The sequence below is a fragment of the Seriola dumerili genome, unplaced genomic scaffold (genome assembly GCF_002260705.1).
Source record: "Seriola dumerili isolate Sdu_G_001 unplaced genomic scaffold, Sdu_1.0 BDQW01000043.1, whole genome shotgun sequence".
Classification (NCBI taxonomy): Eukaryota; Metazoa; Chordata; class Actinopteri; order Carangiformes; family Carangidae; genus Seriola; species Seriola dumerili.
The window spans coordinates 1086156-1107091 of NW_019174298.1; the positions used below are offsets into that span (position 1 = coordinate 1086156).

The 20936-nt window shown below is 41.5% G+C and overlaps 1 protein-coding gene across 1 annotated transcript in view; it reads left to right on the forward strand.

Moving 5' to 3' along the window:
- LOC111217407 (cadherin-4-like) overlaps positions 1-20936 on the forward strand; it is a 226301-nt gene that overhangs the window by 188422 nt on the left and 16943 nt on the right. The window contains exons 7-10 of the mRNA XM_022739264.1: positions 6696-6840; positions 9278-9450; positions 13203-13340; positions 18079-18264. Of these exons, the coding sequence (XP_022594985.1) occupies positions 6696-6840; positions 9278-9450; positions 13203-13340; positions 18079-18264 (642 nt within the window). The remainder of the gene's footprint in view (positions 1-6695; positions 6841-9277; positions 9451-13202; positions 13341-18078; positions 18265-20936) is intronic.

Sequence of the window (20936 nt, forward strand, 5' to 3'; positions counted from 1 at the left end):
TATTTGCATTCTTGTACTTTGATCACTGTGAGAAACAATCACATTTTTACTTCACAGTGATGTTAGAAATGAATGATGGAATTTCCAATTTGCACCTTTTCACTCTTACGTGTGGAAGCGCTGTGTGCAAAGCATCTGGCTGAAATGAAGTACGAGTCAGAGAATGTGGTAATTACTTATTTTGTGATTCATCACATTCAGAGCCAGTTTTGCTAACTTGTTCTTTTGTTGAGGAATGGAAGAAAACAATTTTCACTTCATGTTTACTTTATCCTTTTATGCTGTAAAAAATAAGTTATATTGAATAAATGTTTCTTTCTAAGTGTAATTAAATATTTTGTGTGTGTCAAGGTTAAAATTGTTTAATTATCACTTTCAGAACTAAAAATCATGAGCTCAGGTGACAAAATGTCAGATGGATTGTTCACCTAACTCATCAGTTTAAGTTGTTTCAAAACATTATGAACTTATTTGCATACACTTCCCAGCATGCACTGCATTAAGGTTAAAAACTCTTCTATTTGGGGCAGTTTCATGATGGAGGTGTCATGATGGACTGCTGTGTGATCAAAAGAAAAACAGTGCAAACCATGAGGTCTGTACTTCAGGCACCCCTGCACCTTCTTCTTGTGTACGGCACTAGAGTCATAGTGGTCACATTGAGGAACAGTGTTCTTGAGCTGATTGTGACTGCTAGCAGTACAGCAGACCCTTTCACGACGGATAAAGATAAGGCTTGCCGCAATAAATTATTTAAAACAAAGAATCCATGCTCATTTGTAAACTGAAAACTCCAAACAGATACAGCATACAGATCTATTTTAACTCAAGCACAAAATCTGAGTTGTGATTATGTGAAATAATACATAACAGAGGTAAAAAATCATAGTTGAAGAAAGTCAAAACCTAAACTTAAGAAATGAAGTTAACTCATCTTTCTGACTTGGCAAGTCAAGAATATTTCACCTCTTCTCCCTGAAAAGCTCTTTTGTTTGCTCTGGCCATGTTTAGGATCATTGTCCTGCTGAATGATGAAGTTTCAATGTGTTTGGTTGAATCTGAGCACAGAATGTTCCTGTATACCTGTATACCTGATGAGGGATACCTCTGTATACCTCATCAATAAATACCAGTGTTCCACCTCCATTGGTAGCCATACATTTCCCAAGCCATAACAGCACAACCACCATGTTTGACAGATGAGGGGGTTACTTTGGGTCATTTTTTTCTCCACACTTCCCTCTTGCTGTCATTTTGACAGAAGTTCATTTTTGTTTCATCAGTCCATAGAACTTTCTTCCAGAAATGTACTGATTTCTTTTTGTATGTTTGCAACCTGACCTCTCTGTTATTTAGGCTTACTGTGGGGTTTGCATCTTGTGGTGAATCCTCTGAGGTTTTGATCTCTTGATAGTTTGCAAGGTAACACGTACGCCTACATCCTGGAGAGTATTCCTGACTTGCTGTGCAGTCTTTCCCAGTGCGTACCTGCTTTTTTAGAACATACCCAACTGTTGATTTTGGCAAACCAAACACCTTGATATCGCTCTGATAGATTTTCGCTTTCTTTAGCATCATTATTGTTTTCTTCACTAGCATGGTCACTTCTTTAGTCCCTATGTTGACAGATAATCCACCTCAATCTAAATGGCAACTCTTAATTCTCAATAAACTCTGAGCCACATGAGAGGCTTCTTTGTGCATGAACTAATGTTGAAACACCACACAGCATCCCAAAAAATTATTTAATAGCCAAGTGTCCAATTATTTTTAAACCCTTGATATTTGGGTACTATGTGTTAAAAGGGCTAGATCCCCCACAATGTTCCTTCTATATTGATGTAAACCTGCTCAAATTAAAGCTGAGACTTGCCACTTTAATGTAATATCCATTATTTCATTTCAAACAGAATATGCTGAAGCGCAGACCCTAAGGAACAAAAAATGTTTAACTCTCCAAATACTTACCATCTGGATAGGATATAATCAAAGAGAAATGATTTAGTGGAAAAATAAAACCTTGATGAGGGCAAGATGTTGGGATTTACTCTTATTGGCTTTCTCTCTGAGAGTAATCATGAATATCAATCTCATATCTTTGTGTTGAATTAATTGTTCATTTTAGGAAATGCACTCATACCCTTTCTTGCCAAGAGTTAGATGAGAAGAATTATACCGCCCACATGTCTGTACACTAAATATGAATCTATAGCCAGCAGCCGGTTAGCTTAGCAGAGCACATGGGAGGCTAAGTCCAGTGTTTTTGCCTAGTAGCAACTTAAAAATGTTCTAATTAGAACATTATATTTTGTTTGTTTAATATGTACACAAACATAAATGTTGAAACAAGTTGGGAGTCTTATTGTCACAATGGGGTTGCCAGGCAACTAACAAAGACTGCATTTACAGGAAGTCAGTGCTCCTGGCCAAGATTTAAAATCCCCAAAAATCCAGAAAAAAACACTCTAAATTAGAATAATTTAGAGGTTCTGATATGCAGATGATTTTAACCTTTGGACAGAGCTGGGCTGGCTCTTTAATTATTCTGAACTGTTTCTGTTAATGTGCCCTTGAGCAAGGCAACTGACCTCCCAACACTATTGCAGCTAGTTCAACTGGAGTCCCTTTTCCCAAAGTTTAAAAATACAACATCTCTAAAGCTGACTAATTAAAACTGTATATAGTTTGTTTAACCTGTATATAAACAGTAATGGAAAATGTTTTCGGCCCAGTGCAGTGAGCACAGCCATCTTCATGCTGTGCATGCTGTGCTGGTTTAAACCCAGTTTTTTTTTTTTTCTCCATAAATACCAACACCTGTCTTGGCTCTGCTTCATTTGAATGGAACTTCCATCTCTTTGCGCCTCTTCTTTTGCCTTTGTGCTGTGCATGCTAGTCTAAGAATGGAAATATCAAGCAGTCTGGCAAAGCACTTTTAAAATTTAAGAAAGTACTAACTTGTCATACTGCATAAGCTAGTCTTTCCATAAGTCTTTCTGCTGCCACGAAAAGAGAGCTCCAACGCTTTGGAGTAGTGAGAAACCACACTGGGTTTACCACTTAAGGTTTCTGTGTCGGGTTCCCTCTGTCTCTGTACCTGCCGCTATCCTTGTATTTATATGGGAACCTAGTCTGAGTTTCGTTCCTGCTGAGCTGGCTTTTAGCTTTTTGTGGGAGCTGAGCAGATTTATACCCACGAGAAAATCCAATCAATCAGGTGATTTGTTAAGAAAGGTGCCGGCTTTCTAAAGGCTGCTTTAGTTAAACTCAATGTTCTGTTGTAGAGGAGAAGTGTTAGTTGTTGTGGAATACAAAGTGAAGGGAGAAACCAGATGAGACAAGGTAGAGATGTACGTGTAAACATAGGAAGAAAGATGCTGTAGTACAATTAAAAGCTTCTCACGCTAGATGCTGCTGGGGACAGGTCAGCAATTAAAGTGGACTGTACAAAACATGATCTTCCTCAAGCCTATAACTTTAAAGACAGGGAAGATTGTACTCACTGAGCAACGTCATCCAGGAAAACTATAACACACACACACACACACACACACACACACACACACACACACACACACACACACACACACAAAGTTAGAATTTGACTTTGTGCTCTTTCGTTTGTTTACTTCATATTTCATGCAAGGACAGAAGAAAGTTATGGTCTGCTTCTTTTTATTTCAAATGAATGAGCACTCTGAAATTCAAAACTAGCCGTGCAACAAGATGCATTCTTATGAGGAAAAAAACCTTGGAGCGTCTGGTCTGCTGTTATCTCTATCAGGATGCTTCCTCTTTGCCAAATGCCGAGCACTGCCTGGTACGGTCTGTTTTCTCCCCTTGCCTTTCAAGATAATAACTTTAATGTGGACCCAGAATTACATTTTGCCTTCTTTAAACATGGCGGTAATCTCTGACTCCTGCTGTTATTGAATTAGGGTGTGGGTGCATGTGGGACGGAGGGATGAGGGTGGGTAGAGATAACAGGCTTGGCTCCTAGCCTGTTACAGCACACCGAGATGCGATATGCAGTGGCAGCGCACGGATATTGGGTGCAGGACAGATCAGACAATGCAGTGGAAAAAGTAAAGTCAAATTAACCTCAGTGAGACCTGAAGACACAATTTCAGTGGAAGTGCAGAGTGGAAGCAGACAGTGGAGAGGAGAGGATGGGCAGCAGTGGAGAGGATCTTCACCTCTCTGAGGAGAAGAATGCGGATGGAGAATGCTTCTTATTCCATTTCCTGCCACAACGAGCCTAGAGGCTATTTCACTTATCTGGCTCTCATGCTCTTGCAGTGGCCAGGTAGCACGTTTCCAATCAGGCATGCTCAGATGGCAAGAGTACCATTCCCTCAATTCTCCATACATAATGAGAAAACGCTCATGTTACAATCTGCTCATAGAATGTTTGTAGGTTCTTAGTCTGAAATTGATTGCTGACATTTCAACAGAATAAATATTTATCATTCTATGTTCTTATGAGCAGGATGTAGATAGCATCTGAATTCATTTTTTTTCCGTCCGTATAAACTAAACATCCCCGATGCTTTCACCTGACAGGAATATCACTGAATAAGTCATGTTCAGGGATATAAACATTCCCAGGTAAGGTGAAGTGAATCAAAACAGCTTTAAAGAGAACCGTGGAGTTCGTTCTGAGATGCCACTTCAGTCTGTTATTTTGACCTTCATGTATGGAGCAAAAAAACAAACCACAAACATTTACTTAAACTCAACATTTCCCTGATAGTTTACTTTTTTTTCTCTGCTCTCCTTTTCATTCATTCTGCTTCTGTTTTTTTCCATCCAGACCTCAATAAGAGAGAAAGCAGTGAGGACACATTTTACAGCACGTATCGATTCCAGTAATAACTCCATGTCCAAACTTTGTGAGAAATCCTAGTTGGTGATTCCATTCGTCTGAGCACAGCTGAGTTGAATTTGAAATGTGCTGAGTGTGTTTGTGGAGTCAGAGTGAAAGTGAAGAGATTTCAGGACTCTCTGTCAAACAAAATCAGACAGAATGTCTGGCCTGGGATTTCAACACCGTGATCCTGAAACAGACACCTTGACTTCACAGCAGAGCCGAACTTCCAATAAAATAAGATGTTTCTTGTTTTGGTTTCTGTTGAGATAAAAACTTCTGGGGACTAAGTGTAAAAGAGATAAGAAGTCTGGAGAAAGTGCATGACCACGAAGGCAATTTTTCTGCAAGAAAGGTATCCTGACTTTTACAGAAGACCTTACTATATTGTTCTTTAGGTTCAGGCTTTTTGAAACACTTGTACTGTATAATTCAATAATGCAGACTTTATCAGTCAGTGTGTTCATGAGCAGGGTAAAATGCCAAATTCAGAAAACAGGGCACAGGTATTTTTCTTTTTGGTTTTAGAGGTGCTTTGAAAGTATTCACCTTGAAGGATAAAAACACTTGCTCTCAGTTTGTTGGTTTTTTATTTATGTTGTTTCTCCCTTTTTTAAGTCCACTTCTGTGAGTGGAGACAGTTGGGAATACACTGAAAGGATAAGGGCGTGTACCCCACAAAGAACTGATTTTCAAACATGGGAACGACTATTTGAAAAATTGCTGTGAAAATTAAGGCAAGAACAGTAATTTTAAAAGATACAACTTGGTCATTTAAGCCTGTAATTAATGTAGACAGCAGACCAAGGGTGAACGTTTGGTTTCAAAAGTTGACGGTATACAATGAAGTCTGGGGTACTACAACTAGACAAAACAGCGAATGCTTTTCTTTTCTTTTTTTTTTACTTGCATTTGTATAAACCCAGTGAACACATTATAATTAAACTGGCATTTGTGCCTTCAGACATTTACATTTACATTTACATTTACATTTACATTTACATTTACATTTACATTTACTCTTGGCAGACGCTTTTATCCAAAGTGAGGGACAACACATTTACACTCTAACAAAATGTGTTAAATTCCTGGACTAAATTTCTAAAATGATTAAATATTACTATTTTTCTAAATTATTAAGGCACTAGCTCTGACGGTTACACTGTATCTAGTCTTACTTATAGAGAGCTTTAACCACAAATCTTAAAATTCAAATAAAATAAATACAACCTTCAAGCCTTAAAACTGAACTAGACTAGACTAAACTGCATTGACATGACTTTAGTCACCAACATCAACATTTGCCTGAGAAACTCTGTCCTTAGGGTTAATTTTTAACAGATGTTTACAGTTACTCTGGTCTCCTTAGAATAATGTATCTTACTCACCTTTCAGAGCACACTGCTCCTAAAACATATTTCTGTGAGTTCACTGTAATATTTGAGGATAACTCAAATGAGTGTATCAATGTTTTTATAACCTGGTCTCCTCTCTCACCTTGATTTTTGGCATCAGGACAGTTAAAGGACACTGTTTAGAGAGATATTAGTGAGATCCAAACTATCTGGAAACTATCCCCAGTGGAGACTAATGTAAAATGTAGAAACTGCAGACCATCCTTGTAAGATAGATAGACCCTTAAGATAGATTAGATTTTTTTTTCATCCATTAAACACCAAATGTTTACCAAAATAATTTTCTCCATAAAACGAATACAAGCACTCATCACAGACTCATAAATAATTCATCTATTCATTACTCTCTGCTCCCACAATAATAATTATGGGCTGTGATCTAACTTCATTTCTTGTGTTTCTGTGTCTCCCAGTTGCGTGCCCATGCTGTGGACATGAATGGGAACCAGGTCGAGAACCCCATCGATCTGTACATCTTCGTCATTGACATGAATGACAACAGACCCGAGTTCAAAAACCAGGTCTACAATGGCTCTGTGGATGAAGGCTCTAAACCAGGTATTGACATATGAATGGATGGAAGGATAGATAAAACATGAAGTGTGAAGCAGGAGCAATTACAGGGTAGACGAGTTAATTAAAGACTGGAAAGATTTGAAAGATTAAAGAAATGTGTGATGGTGCTAGATACGAGTGGACTGATGACGAGCTACTATTATATCAGGAGAGGCTGGTGTCGTTAAAAGCATGACTACACCAGTGAATCTTTGACACAACTGAGAATTTTCCATTCCCCCTGATTTAGCAGACAGACAGAGAATCTGTCTCCTATAGTGGCTTTTCATTTAGCTGGCTGCAGCAGTGGCCATAAACCAAAGAGGGTGCTCAGGCTGGAAAGGAGATTGAGGATGAAATGTACCACGCTGTAGCACCACTGGGTCATTTTATGTCTAACCTCAGAGCGAAAGAATCACGAAGATGAGCTCTCTGTGTGCATGTGTGTGTGTGAGTGTGAGCCTGATGAACCCAACTTTATTGCACCAGGGGTGATTTCAAGAGGTGTCCAGGTACTAATTTCTCTCTTTCTTTTTTCTTTCTTTCTTTCTTTCTTTCTTTCTTTCTTTCTTTCTTTCTTTCTTTCTTTCTTTTTCATGCCTGCCTTCCTTTCCCTTCAGCCTTCCCTCACACAGCAGACAAGTCTCTGTGGCATGCATGACATTCTGCTAAACAATAATCATAAAAAAAAGAGAGTTTTAGAATTTAGAGCTCCAGTGGTTTCAATGGAAGGCCAATTACAGACTTGAATTAGTTTGCAAATTAAAGAGTCATTATGGGGACCTAATCCTGTCAGGCACAGCTTAGGACGCCCGTACAAAGGGTCCACATTAAACCCCCTAAGAGTGCAGCTTAATGAAATTACCCCGCCGATGTGTGACACATTGTGATTCTTCATCTCCTTCTCTCTATCCCTCCATCTCTAGAAAAAAGTGATGTGTGGAGGACTGATAGTCACTCCGCTTGGAATCTAACCAAATATGGAGTCTGTCCTCTGTTTCTCTCATTTCCTCCTCCCCTCTCTCTCTTGCTGCTGCCTTTTATTTCTCGTCTCGCTGAGAGGCCTTTAGAGTGCTCCCTCTGGCCGAGTCATTGACAAATGTTGCTTTGAAATGTAATGAAGTTTGAAATGGGAGCTGCGGTTACAATTATCCTCGGACAGGGGCTGTCACTGGCATGATATCACTATCTCTGGCAATTAGAATCAGCTACGGGAGAGGGAGAGCAAGAGGGAGAGAGAGAGATGGAGAGATTGGGTGACAGGCAGTGGTCCCACACAGTTATATGAGTGCGTGGAGGCAGGAATGCAAACAAGTGGTGCCTTCATGGGAGGATTGTGGCTTCTTGTCTGCAACAGAACTGTGTCTGCATATACTTTATGTCTGTACTTACTTGTCCTTTAAGTTAGAGTGATTGTCACTTACAGAACATGTTTCCAACAGGCATAAATCTGTATAGGTCCTTTTAAGCGAGTCTTATCAAACATGTAGACAGTTTAGCTACATTCATGTGCATACTAATCAATTTGCTATAAGGCTTATCTACCTAAATACCTTTCATCAGTAAAAGCAAAATATGATGTGAATTAGGTTGCTATAAAAGCTTAGCTTATCTTATAGCAGAATGTCTGTGTCTGGTCCTGCTTCTGGTTGTTGAAGTCATGATTTTTTGCAAAATAGGTGTCCAACATTTCTCTGCTGGCATAAATCTGTACACATCAATGAACATCATAGTAAGTGTTATCAAACTGTTATGGAACATGTTATGGTTTATTAACCACTTTTATGCAGACATTAACCAACATCAGTGTGATTATTTCCAATGTATGTCATTAAAATCTGTTTGTAGGATGGTTGATTAAGGAGAGCAGTGCAGTGTGCACAGTGCACCTGCAGCCTCTCCCTCTCGTTGCTTCACTTTAAACTAGCCAATAAAAGGCATGACAGCACAAAATGTTCAAAGTTAAATGAGGACTTAGTCATTTATTTTATGGAAACAACTAGAATATAAACAACTACATGTAAATTTTGCCAAACAGCGGCCACTGTGGTTACAAGGGGCAAATATGGAACACTGCTGACCTGCTTTTGTTGCTGCTGTTCTTAGTCAAACAATATCTCAAGTAGAAAAGAGTGATGAAGACAAGAAACTGCTTCAGTAATTTCAGTTGCACACCAATAACTAGCTAATGTTAGCTAACATTAGCTACCATAAGGGACCATGTCAGTCTGCAGCAGCAAAACTCCTGAGTGTATTGAAGTGGGCGAGGGTGCCTTTTATTTCTATGATATTAAAAAGTTAGTTAGTTAGTTAGTCTCGCTTTAACATAAATTCAATTTTGATGGAAATTGAATTTGACATATTTACTTGTTACTTTCTGCTACAGCATGCTTGGCTGCCTGTGCACGTGCACGTTGAGAAATATTCTTTTCTTTCTCAGGAACATATGTGATGCACCTGTCGGCGTTTGATGCCGACGACAACACCACCGCTAATGGAATGGTGCGCTATCGAATCCTTTCCCAGACGCCGCACAGCCCCATCCCTAACATGTTCACCATCAACAGTGAGACTGGAGATATTGTGACGGTGGCACCTGGTCTTGATCGAGAGGTTGGTCTTCTACATCCCCGTGCATTCACAAAAGGCCGTTAATGTTAAAGATAAAATCGTATAAAATTAAGCAAAAATAATCATCACAAATAAGGATTGTATTATGCTTTTACTCTGAACACTGATTATTGAACTATAGCTGGTTAGAAGATACACCTTTGTCTTCGTTTATGGAGCAGCTCCTAACAGCATTGTTTACTCTGATGACACTCTTGAGATGTGACTTAAAAATGTTTTGTAGCCATTTGTCACCACACACACTGACACACACCCACGTCAAGTCATCTTTCTTTTTTTTTTTCTTTTTTTTTTTTTACACCAAATTGCCTGCTTCTGCGGTCACCTTGTTTATGGAGCTATAAAAGTTGTGACAAGATCCAAATGTGTTTATTCTTGCGACATGGATGTGCCAGTGACAACTCTGCAAAGAAATCTCGGAGACAGATCATCGTCCCAAACTGTCACCAGTGACAGACCTATTAACAACACATCATGCTGCAGTGGGCTGCTCACGTTGTGTTGTGGGTGTGTATGTGTGTGTGTGTGTGTGTGTGTGTGTGTTTGTGTGGTGAAGATAGAGTGGAAATATCTGAGATAGAATGCCCTTGACACCTGTCAGACAAACACAAAAGCCCATATAATCACATCTACACTCGATAAAACACAGGCAATGGAGTGGAAAAAAAAGGAAACTGTAGGGGGCAATAGAACAAAAACAGACCTCGGCAGATGGGGTATTACAATGAGGGTGGAGTAAGTGAGTGTGAATTTGGCAAAGAAGATAGGGTGATGGACATGAGACATGAGGGTACCAGAGGAAGGGAGAGAGAGAGAGGCATGAAGGGAACATGGAGTAAAAAAGCCTGAACATCTGCTGCTTATTTTTGCTTTGTTTTATCTGTACACTGCTAATCCCCCCCACCCCCCCAATGTAGGATTAAACCCCCTACCACGAGCATCTTTGTGCTTCTTCACTGAAGAGGACTCCTATTGACATAATTCATCCCCTAGCCACTAACCTATTGTCTATATTCATCCTGTGAGAGCAGTGTTCCTCTTTTTCAGGAGCTCCCTGTTTACAATCACATTGTTAACACACATTCAATCCTGGAAACCGCATGTCACAGGTTGGCCAGAGAGCAGCACCAGTGCTTAAGGGCACATCAGTGGTGGTAATGAGGGAGTGTCAAGTTCTGCTCCATCACTTTCCCCACCCTGATTCAGACCCCATTCACACCTGGTATCAACATACAATCTGTACTTGGATATCTTAACTGTATGGAGGGGAGCTGTTTTTTAATGCACATCATTTTGAAGCAGTTGTTTGATTAATAAGTTGGTTGATGAACAGAACATTAATTGTCAGCTATTATCTATTATTATAATTGATTTACTGTTTGTTTTTTTTCTGTTTTATATCATTGCAAAAATGAATGACTTTGGGTTTCGGACAGCATAAGCAATTTGAAGATGTCACCTAGGCTCTGTTTTCTCTACTTTCTATTGTCAACCAATTAATAGTGAATCAACTATTGAGTTGATTCACTCAGTTAATTAACTTGATAAACCATGAAAAGTTAATCACTTGACTACAGGGAAGGAAAACAAATGTAGCCCGTAATGCAGTGTGTGAAGTGTGAGTGCATAGCAATCAGAATGGATGAGTCAGCCAGACCACATCTGTGCTGCATATGCGTTGGCCATATTCTTAAGACAAACATTTGCACAAGATGAGAGCTCACCTACCACTGCCTCTTCCTGCTCTCTCTACCAAGCCTGGCAGAAACCCCTGCCTTGGCAGAGTTAAAGCAAAGCCCATAGAGCAGCATCACTTCACTTGACCTGGGACCACGCTTGCTGATAAATCCGTCAGCTGCACCGACCTAATTTGCTCTTTGAGATCCCATCACAGTAAGGGCAGAATCAAGATAGGGAGAATGCTTTTTAATATGAGACCCATGAAGAGATGAAACAGCCCATAGAAGAAATGACAACCAGCCAATCTGTCCCCAACTTCCAAACACGCTGTCTCTCTCGAGATCTAAAACTCAAATTGGCTCTCACAAAGACAGGTGTACAAGAGCACGCACACATGCTGTACACGCACAGACATAAACACGATTACGATGTATCTATTTCTCACACAAATGTACTTGTGCACATACTTTTGTATGTGTGCACAATTACACACAGTTTCTGTTGCTTACAAATACATACTTGTGTTTTCCTGTAACATTTTTCTCAGAGAGCAGATAAGACGTCTTGCAGGAGAAAAATCAGAGCTTCTATACTGTACATAAACTAGGAAGATGCTACGCAGCACACTGCAGTGCTTCCCTGGTCCACTTTTAGTCAGCACTTTGGCCCTTTGAAACTTTGAAAGTTTATGTGTCTCCTTTTCCTTCTTGGGCTGGGGTGTTGGAGGTGTTAGGTGCTACAAAAAGAGAAGAAAAAACAAAAACACAGGCATCTATTTTTGGTAATCCTTCTCCCTTGTGCCTCAACTGCATTCCCTGCTGTCTCTTATCCTTTCCTCTGTTCTTCACTTTTGAAATGTCTTTTTCCTCTCCTTTATAAACTCCCACACAGATTTCTCTTCTAAAGGTTTCCACTGGTCTGTAGTGGACTTTAAAAAGCTTGTTGACAGTAACAGACCTCAGTCCTCCAGAGGAACCTGGGTATGCTGTGGTGTTGTTGCAATGCTGAGAGGTTCAGAGGAGCTCTACATAATTACTCCCTTGTCTAATTAGTGAGAGTGTTGTGTACATGCTGTACACAGGCTGATGGGACAGTCAGGCAAGCACTGCTTCTAAACAAGATATGGAGAAAAAGATGTGTGTGTGTGTGTGTGTGTGTGTGTGTGTGTGTGTGTGTGTGTGTGTGTGTGTGTGTGTGCTTGCGGATGTTTGTGGGTGCTTGGTTGTGTGTGCGTATGGGTGTTAATGAGAGTGTGTGTACAAGGTTGGAGTTCAACATCTCATCTAGCATCAAGATGAGAGGAGCTGTCTAATCTTCATGATGTGGCGTCCTGGCCTAATTGGGATATTTACTCGGTAATTAGCAGGTGAGAGAGACACTGGGAATGTAATTGGGAATCTCAGTGACGAGACACATTATCCAGACTGTCGGCTCCTGGGCTCCATCCTTCCTGCAGCCCATTAACTGCACCATGGGACAGAAGAAGAGACAGAGGATGCCGGCAAACAGAGGGAGGCGCGTAGGAAAGGAGAATGGGAAAGGAGCGGCATGGCTCCAAGCCCACAAACACACCCAAGTACAAAAATACAAATAAGAGAGCCATATTTCAGCTTACAGTGAAGTGACACTGTGTCATTTTAAAAGATGAAATGGCATTTATCATTCTCTCATATCATTTTCTCCATAGATAGTCTATTAATCTTTTCCAGTTGGAACATTGTCTTCACATCTGTCCATCAGGGGCAGTGAATAAGTGATGTCTTTGATGACACACCCATGGGGAGGCTTCACAGTGCAGCCTTTGCAGATGGTGTGAAGTCTGGATATGTTCCGCTGAGGAGGTTTCAACTCAGTCGAATGAAAGACTTCACCCTTGCGATTCTGTGTCTCAAATAAAACCATGGACAGCGACTATAGAACAGAACACAGCCTCAGCTTTTTTTTTTCCTCTGGGAGTCACAGTCTGTGGCTGCCGCTGTAGACACATGGAAGAGAGAGCTTTTTGTGGACGAATAACTGCTCACTCCTGTCTCTTATGTTTCTGCCTTTAACAGAAAGTGTCCCAGTATACCATCATCGTGCAGGCCACGGACATGGAGGGCAACCTGAACTTTGGCCTTTCCAACACAGCCACCGCCATCATCACTGTCACAGACATCAACGACAACCCTCCCATGCTGACCTCCAGAACTGTGAGTTGCTACAAATCAGGGAGTGGGGAAAGGGTGACAGTTTTTAGAAGGAGAGGGTTTGGGTTCAGGGAAGGGGGGTGGACATGATGAGTATGTTGAAGGGAAAAAAAAGGGTAGAGAGAGAAAGACATTAAAGATGAGATAGTGGGGAGAATGAAAAAGAGGGAACAATGGAATGAGGAAAGGAGAAAGGAAATGACTACAACACTGTGTTATGTTGTTACACAGGAAGATTTACACAAGGACGGTGAGGGAGGGTTATGAAGTGCAAAGGGTACTTACTCATTTCCTTGTAAAGGCTGCACACTCACTCACACTCACACACACAAGCAAAAACTAATCCATATCATTGACTTTCATCAGCAAGAAAACTAGAGCCAGCAAATCATAGATGATTGTTGTCATGATTGTGATATTTAAAATAATGATTACATTACAGAAAGCCATTATTAAGAGTGAGGTAAAGTTTAAAAGCCCAAAGTAAGTAATGTACGTATGTAATGTATCATGTCACTGGTGGTGATATTCAGCGACATCATCCCTAAATGAATCGGTGAAGTGGAAGATTTAGTGTTGTTAAAAAGTTTATCTCTCTTTTTTCCACTCCACCTTAGTTTAACTCTCTGGTTATTTCTCTCAGTGCCACTGAGTGTTCAGATGTGTGGGTGGAACAGCTGAGGTGGCAGCAGTATCTCTCACTGACTGTTGGTTGGAATGAAAGTCTCAAAAGTCAAAGTTTTATTTATTTTGTGTCGAAGACATGCATTAGTTTAGGGCAGTGGAGATGAAGAAAAAATTAGTTTGTCTGCATTCCGGTTTCCTGTTATGAAAAACCTTTCTAGGTGTCAGTATGGCTTCAGGTGTCAGAATTATTCACTATGTGTGATTTCCTATCAGTGGTGATGAGAGCAGAGGCCTTTTGGGTAGATAAGGTGCTTAGCTCTGCAACTGCGGGGAAAGCAGCTGAGGCCGTATCAGCACTACAGTAGACTCGGCTCTTTGAGGTGGAAGCCGAGGAGTTAGCATTAGCACATGCCCTGGGGGCTATTAAGACCCTTATAATGATGAGTTAGCAATGGCGGTAAAGCATGTGTCAGCCATCGAGCTCATCAGAGAACTGCTACATCACACACAGCAGGAAATGAACAGAGAGGGGGCACAGGAAGAAAAAGGATAAGACACAAAGGAGATGGTGAGCAAAAAGACAACAAAGAGGGGAGAGGAGTTGATGACTGGACCACCACCAGACTCCCAGATGATAAAAAAGTGTTGAGAGAATGATGGGGAGAGGAGAAAGAATGAGGGATTATTTAGTCACAGGAGCTATTTTCCACGGCGGCAATGATAAAGCATAGACATGCCCTGTTGTAAATCAGAAGTCTTTCCTGACTCGGCATCCCCCACCCCACCCCCTTGCACTAAGATTCTCTACTGATGGTGGTGTATTGATGATAGTGGCCAGTAATAGATTGATACTCTGTAACTGTATTCCACCGTGTTTAAGTGCATTTCCATCGCCACATCATGGATATTGATGATAAACTTTAGTGGAGGTTTTGGAGCCACGATGAGCAGAGCACTTTTACCCACTCCTTTCATAAATCACCCATTTCAGTGGTGGGATAACATAAAAGCCATTTTGTTGAGAATGCAGGCCATTATGCAAATATTTAGTGTTTGCAATAAACCCCATAGATCTTTCAACGTGTCCCAGAAATATAAAGTTTGGGGAATTTGTCTTTAATGTTGATGATTAATATTTCATCATGCCTATCAGAGGCTGGCCTATTTTTCATTACGGCAAGGGGTGGTGTATGTGTATGTACGTGTAGGCTTCGGGTGCCTACTCAGGGCTGCATGTATGCTTTGCATTATTTCTGTGATGCGGATAGATGTAATAAACTGAAAAAGAGTTATTAATGTCTTAATTGTATGTGCATACAGTATACTGTAACAATGACTGTGTAGTGTGTAGAGAATCAGAGGTATCTCTGTGCAGGATCCACTGCAGTTCTTTGTTGTCCTCCTTCCTTTACTGTCCTCACAATGTTCCTATGATGAAGCTTCCTGTCACTTCTCCTTGCTCTCCTTTCAAGTCCCCTTTCCTGCTTTAGTCTTTCCCCACTGCCAAAATAGTGACAGGAGGGTGAGGCTGTTGGCAAGAGGTGTTTTGTCAAGTGCTGTGAGAAAGTCACTGCACTCTGTGCCAGTCACATTCACAAGAGCTCCCCCTTCCTTTCTTCCGGTCCACCAGTTGGGGACAAGTTACAGTATCATAGAGAGATCAGAGAGAGTCTGAGCCTTTGCTGAAAGACACCATGGTCATACAACAATTCACCATTGAAACAATCATTACTGCAGTACACAATAAGTGTCAAAGCAGTATTCATCTGATAAATCATTAAGAGAGTGAAAGAAGGAGTACAGGCCCAAGTGAGATTATAATTCTCTCTGTTGAAGCTCACAAATGTTGCATCACAATCCATTATTGACAATAACCCCACCAAACGTCAAAGCTCACAATCATAAATGTCTGAAAGAGATAGAACAGCTTGAATATAGTCAAGAATCGGGAAGAACTGCTCATTCTAGAAAAAATAGTTCACTTTGAATTCTTACTGGGAAGTTCACTCTTGAATTTAACCTGAAATGCTAAAAGTTGTTCTTCACACAATCTTGTGCATTTCACAGTTTTCTCTTGCAATTTGGCAATGTGGAATTAATTTTCTAAGTGATTGTAATGATAGAGTTTTATGTGCAGTGAATTTAAAATTGTCATGCCATGTAAGATTGCCTATGGGGAAAATAAATAAGATTTTTATTACACAAGGTTTGGATGCCTGATGTAACCCCTTTCAATCCCCCACTTTGTAAAGAGATAACAAGAGAAGAAACCTTAAACGGGGGTATCGATAATAAAAGTTGCAATGGACCCTTCAAAGTCTCTCATCAGATCTTGTTTGCCTTAGTTGTTACTGTGTACAGAGAAAGAAGATGCTTAAGGGCCCTTAGGAGCTGAAGAACCATCTCTCAAGTTTTATTTTATTGAATTGGCACTGGGGAGCCCCTGAACCGATCCACAGTAATAAACCACACAAGCACACACATACACACACACACACACACACACACACACAGACACACACACACACACTTGCCATGACACAAACATACCACAGCCTGCCTACTTATCCGACGCAGGCAGTGCATCAGGACCACCCGGACTTGTCTGTTGTCTTAAGAATGTCATTGAGTCTCTGAGCAGCTCTCCTGACGCAGCCCCCTAATCTGCCCGCTGCTGTCGGCTGTTTGCTGGGTGATGCGAGGGTTGCCAGGCAGGGTATTATGGTCCGTCGGAGTGTTTGGTCTGGGGCTTTGCTCTTTGATATCCTACACTCACATAAGCAGCTCAGTGGCTCTTCCACGCCTGTTACCCATGGTGACACGGTGACTGTACGGTGCTACATGCCTGTTGCTTCGAGATGAGGTGAAGACACACCAACATGCTCACCCTCTGACCCCACATGATTGGTAAAGAGTTGATGGGTTGTTCGTGTGGGTGGGGCTGTGGTTGACTTGTGTTTTACAGGGTAGCGGTGCCGTCATTGCTGTTGTTGGTTCGTCTTTGTGGGCTTTATCCCCTGAGCCTATATGGCTTTGATCAATCCCCACCATAACAGACACATGACAGACAGCAGCTCACTCCTCATCAGGCTTATCAGGACAAAGCACATGTGTTTGTACAGCACGGGGACAACTAAAAGCCACTCATATACACTCAAACAGCTGTTTTTACCCTCCCCACTGCTGGCTCCTTTCTCTCTCTCCTTTGTCACTCTGGCTTTCAAAGGAATGAAATATTATTGCTCATCAAGGATGAGTACTGGGAAGGCAGAAAAAGCAGAAAACACTGAAACTGGAACAACGGCCCTGTGTGGATATGCTTGCTGGTGTACAGCTAGGTTTACCGCTTGTTTACAACTCAGTGGTGGTAAAATTGAGATCATTAAACTTATTCTACCTGAAAACATGGAAGGAAGACTGGCTCTATAAAAACAAGACTAGGTCAAAACCTAGTACATGGCTGAAGTGTGACCAAAGTGCAAAATTGAGGATGTAGTTGAAAACTGTTGTGGAACCGCTGTAACCAAATAACATCATTGTGTCCTATTTGCATTGTGCCTAGTGTCAGCCGGATTCAACCCTTTTTCAGCCTCATTTTTATTCGCTAATGTAATGAAAGTAGATTATTGCTGTAATGGAGGTGAGGCTCTGTGAATTGGAAGCCATAGTCCATTTCCCTGCAGCTCTCGAGCAGCCGCAAAACCAGGGCAGCAAGGTAACTGCCCGAAACAAGAGGTGTAGCCCTAAGCCCACATTTTGGACCAATACACAGTCCAGTCATATGTTTATATCTTGTCTTGTTTGAAAAAAGTCTCTAAATCTCATGACAAATGCGCTAAGTTGGCAACACTGGAGCAACACCCCCCTAAATGGAAAACTGTTTGCGCCTATTCATTTTGAAAGAGCAATGGCTAATAGGGAAACTCCAACTCAGTCACATGGCATTCGGCCGACCAATAGTGAAATTATGACCACTCACTCAGTCAGTCATTCAGTCATTCATGGACATTCACAATTATAGGGCTGGCCCTTACTATTGCGGTCAAGCCAAAAATGGAAAAGAGAGATATCAAATCAACATATTACAAGGTAACATTTTCATCTATTTCTGCAGTTTTCCGGTGAGGTCCCAGAAAATCGAGTGGATGTTGTGGTGACTAATCTGACGGTGATAGATGCTGACCAGCCACACTCACCTAACTGGAACGCCATCTACAGGATCATCAGCGGAGACCCATCGGGGCACTTCACCATCCGCACTGACCCCGTCACTAATGATGGCATGGTCACGGTGGTTAAGGTAAGACACCAGCCTTCAATCAGAACATGCTCAGCTTCGGGCACTATAGAAGTCAGTGTAGAAGAAACAGTGTCATCTCTTCTTCTGTGTTGAATGCAGACAGGCTGGGGTATTTGCCTTTCATATGCCCCTTTATGTCCAAATGAGGGATTGGAGGCCACTGCCCTTCAGAAACTCACAGACTTAAACACAATGGCTGGCGAGACCACTGTAGCAAATTAGGTATTGATTTCTCAATTACAAAGGCAACAGTTTTTATACACTCATAATGTGCTAGCTACTGTGGTAAATGACAGCAACAACAAAACTATGTCTTGTAACAACCTTCTATGTTAGTGTTCAACCCCGCTTACACAGGTTGTCCAGAGGGTTGCGAACCGTTAAGCAAAAAAATACAGAAAATGGACTAGGGAAAAAAAAATCCATATGATATTCAGCTTGTAGTCTGTGTGTGTATCTAAAGTGTGTAAATGCGCATGCTGTTGTATGGCCTTTGGGATTTGTATTTGTGTGTTCATCCATGAGTGGTTCACAGTGAATGTAATTATCGTGTCGCATGAGTTTTGTGGAAATAACTTGTTTATTTTTGTGACCCTGATGACCCAGGGGTATTGTCCTCATGTATCTGACTCCAACAAATCGCATCTCGCATCCTACAATAATGTTTAAAAAATAGCAATAACACCTCCCTATAATTCCCACAGCACCCTGAGCAATGAGCATTGGCATTTTGTTTCTCTTCATTATCTCTAGATGACTGCCTTTTATAATCCATTCCTCTCACTCCCTGATGTAAAAGTCAGCAGGCAGCCGGGTAGCCGTAAGCTTCCATAGAGACCCAGGGGAGGTTATCAGGAAATCAAAAATAAGAGACAGGACACCCCCTGGGAAGAAACGAGAAATAGACTGTCTCAACAAGTAAACAGAGGGGCTCAAGCTTGCACCAGGGAAAAGGGAGCCGGAATGGTTCACATCAGACAACGTACCGTAGGTAAAATCAAGAAGCCAAAAGAATGCGCCACCTTGGTGTACCTGTTTTTACCAAGGTATCTGCTGCTGCTAGTGCAAACACATCGAAACACACTGACACCCAGGTATGCGGCAAATCTCCCACAAGGCACCTGAGCTCCTTTGTAATCAAGGGCTGAGGTCTCAACCTAAACATGTCACACATTTACGCTGGTCTCCGAGGAGTTTATGAGACGTATTCTCATTTTACCGCATGGTAATAAAGCCGGTAGACAAACAAGCACGCATAAAAACACACAAACAGATCCACTCGGTTCAAATGAGTCATTAAGATATGTAAATCACAGCTTACGATAAACACGGAAGATGACAGGGGAAGTGGAGTGAAGTGATGCAAAGACAGATTTCCGAGGATTGAGAGATACAGATTGCGGTGGGTGGAGGATTTGGGGGGGGGAGTTGGAGTCCAGCGGAACAAATAAGGTAAAGGGGAAAGAGGAACGAGTGAAGCGATACAGAAGAGATGTAAGATGTGATGGCTCACGGGCAAAAGATGGAAGCCGTGTTATTGACCTCTCACCCCTCTGGCTTCCCTTAGGGTGTGTGTGTGTGTGTATGTGTGTGTTTTAGTTAGCCTACAGCTATACTCTAGACCTCCCTGTGCTCTGAATACCACTGGCTGTAGATCAAAGAGCCTTGAGCATGGTTAGCCTGTAAATGGGTTCCCAGTGCACCTTGGGGTCACACACGAATACACACCCATGTGCTTACATTTACTTTACTTACTTACATTTATTCACACAGACATATCCACACCAGTGCCCTTGTCAACCAAGCTGCCTGATTAAGGATGCTTTTTTATATCAGAGCTGTGCCACACCGTCCACTGATAACACTGAGGCAACGCAACATACAAATGTGCTCAAAGTCATTAACATCACAATCAAACACCACAGACACAAGCCTTGCAGCAGTAATCATCATCCGCCTATTTAGAAATGTGTCAGCAATACCTACAAGCAGCGTATTTGTTCTCTTTTTTATTTCCTTGCTTCTTGTTGTCATTTGAACCTGATCGTGTAGTCTTCATTAGGAGAGCACAGAACTGTCACTCTGGTTTAGGCTCAGCTGGCAAAACCCCCTGTAGAGTACACATATACACACACACTCACTCAAAAGGCAGAGCCATGACAGCACCCTAAGAATAGTATAAACCCTGCCACCTCTTCTCAGGGTGTGTATGTGTGTATGTTCAGGCACGGAGTGGCTAATCGGGAGGCACGGGAAGATTCCTGGTGGGCCGGGCTGGTTGTTGGGCCGCAAGGGCCAGTGACAGGGTCGGTAAACACAATAATTGTATAAATAGATCGTGCAGGCTGTCGTGTTAGGTCCTTTAAATAAACTCTGACAACTACTCAGAGTAAGTTTATGACTTTTATTCAACATCAAATTCACAACAGCTTTTAGCAGTATGCTATTGGGTCGGTGGCTCAAGGTGAAAAAAAAAAATTAAAAAATAAAGAGGGCGAGAGACAGAGGGAGAGAGAGACAGCAAGAGGCAGAGGGATCGATAGCGCGTTGTTTGCCGATTGGCCCACTTGAGCAGGCTGCAGTCTGTGATTCTGTGTGACCATCATCTGCCTCGCAGGCAAACTACGTTCGGTTGAGTAACAAGGTTAAACATAAAAAATGTGTCTGAAAAT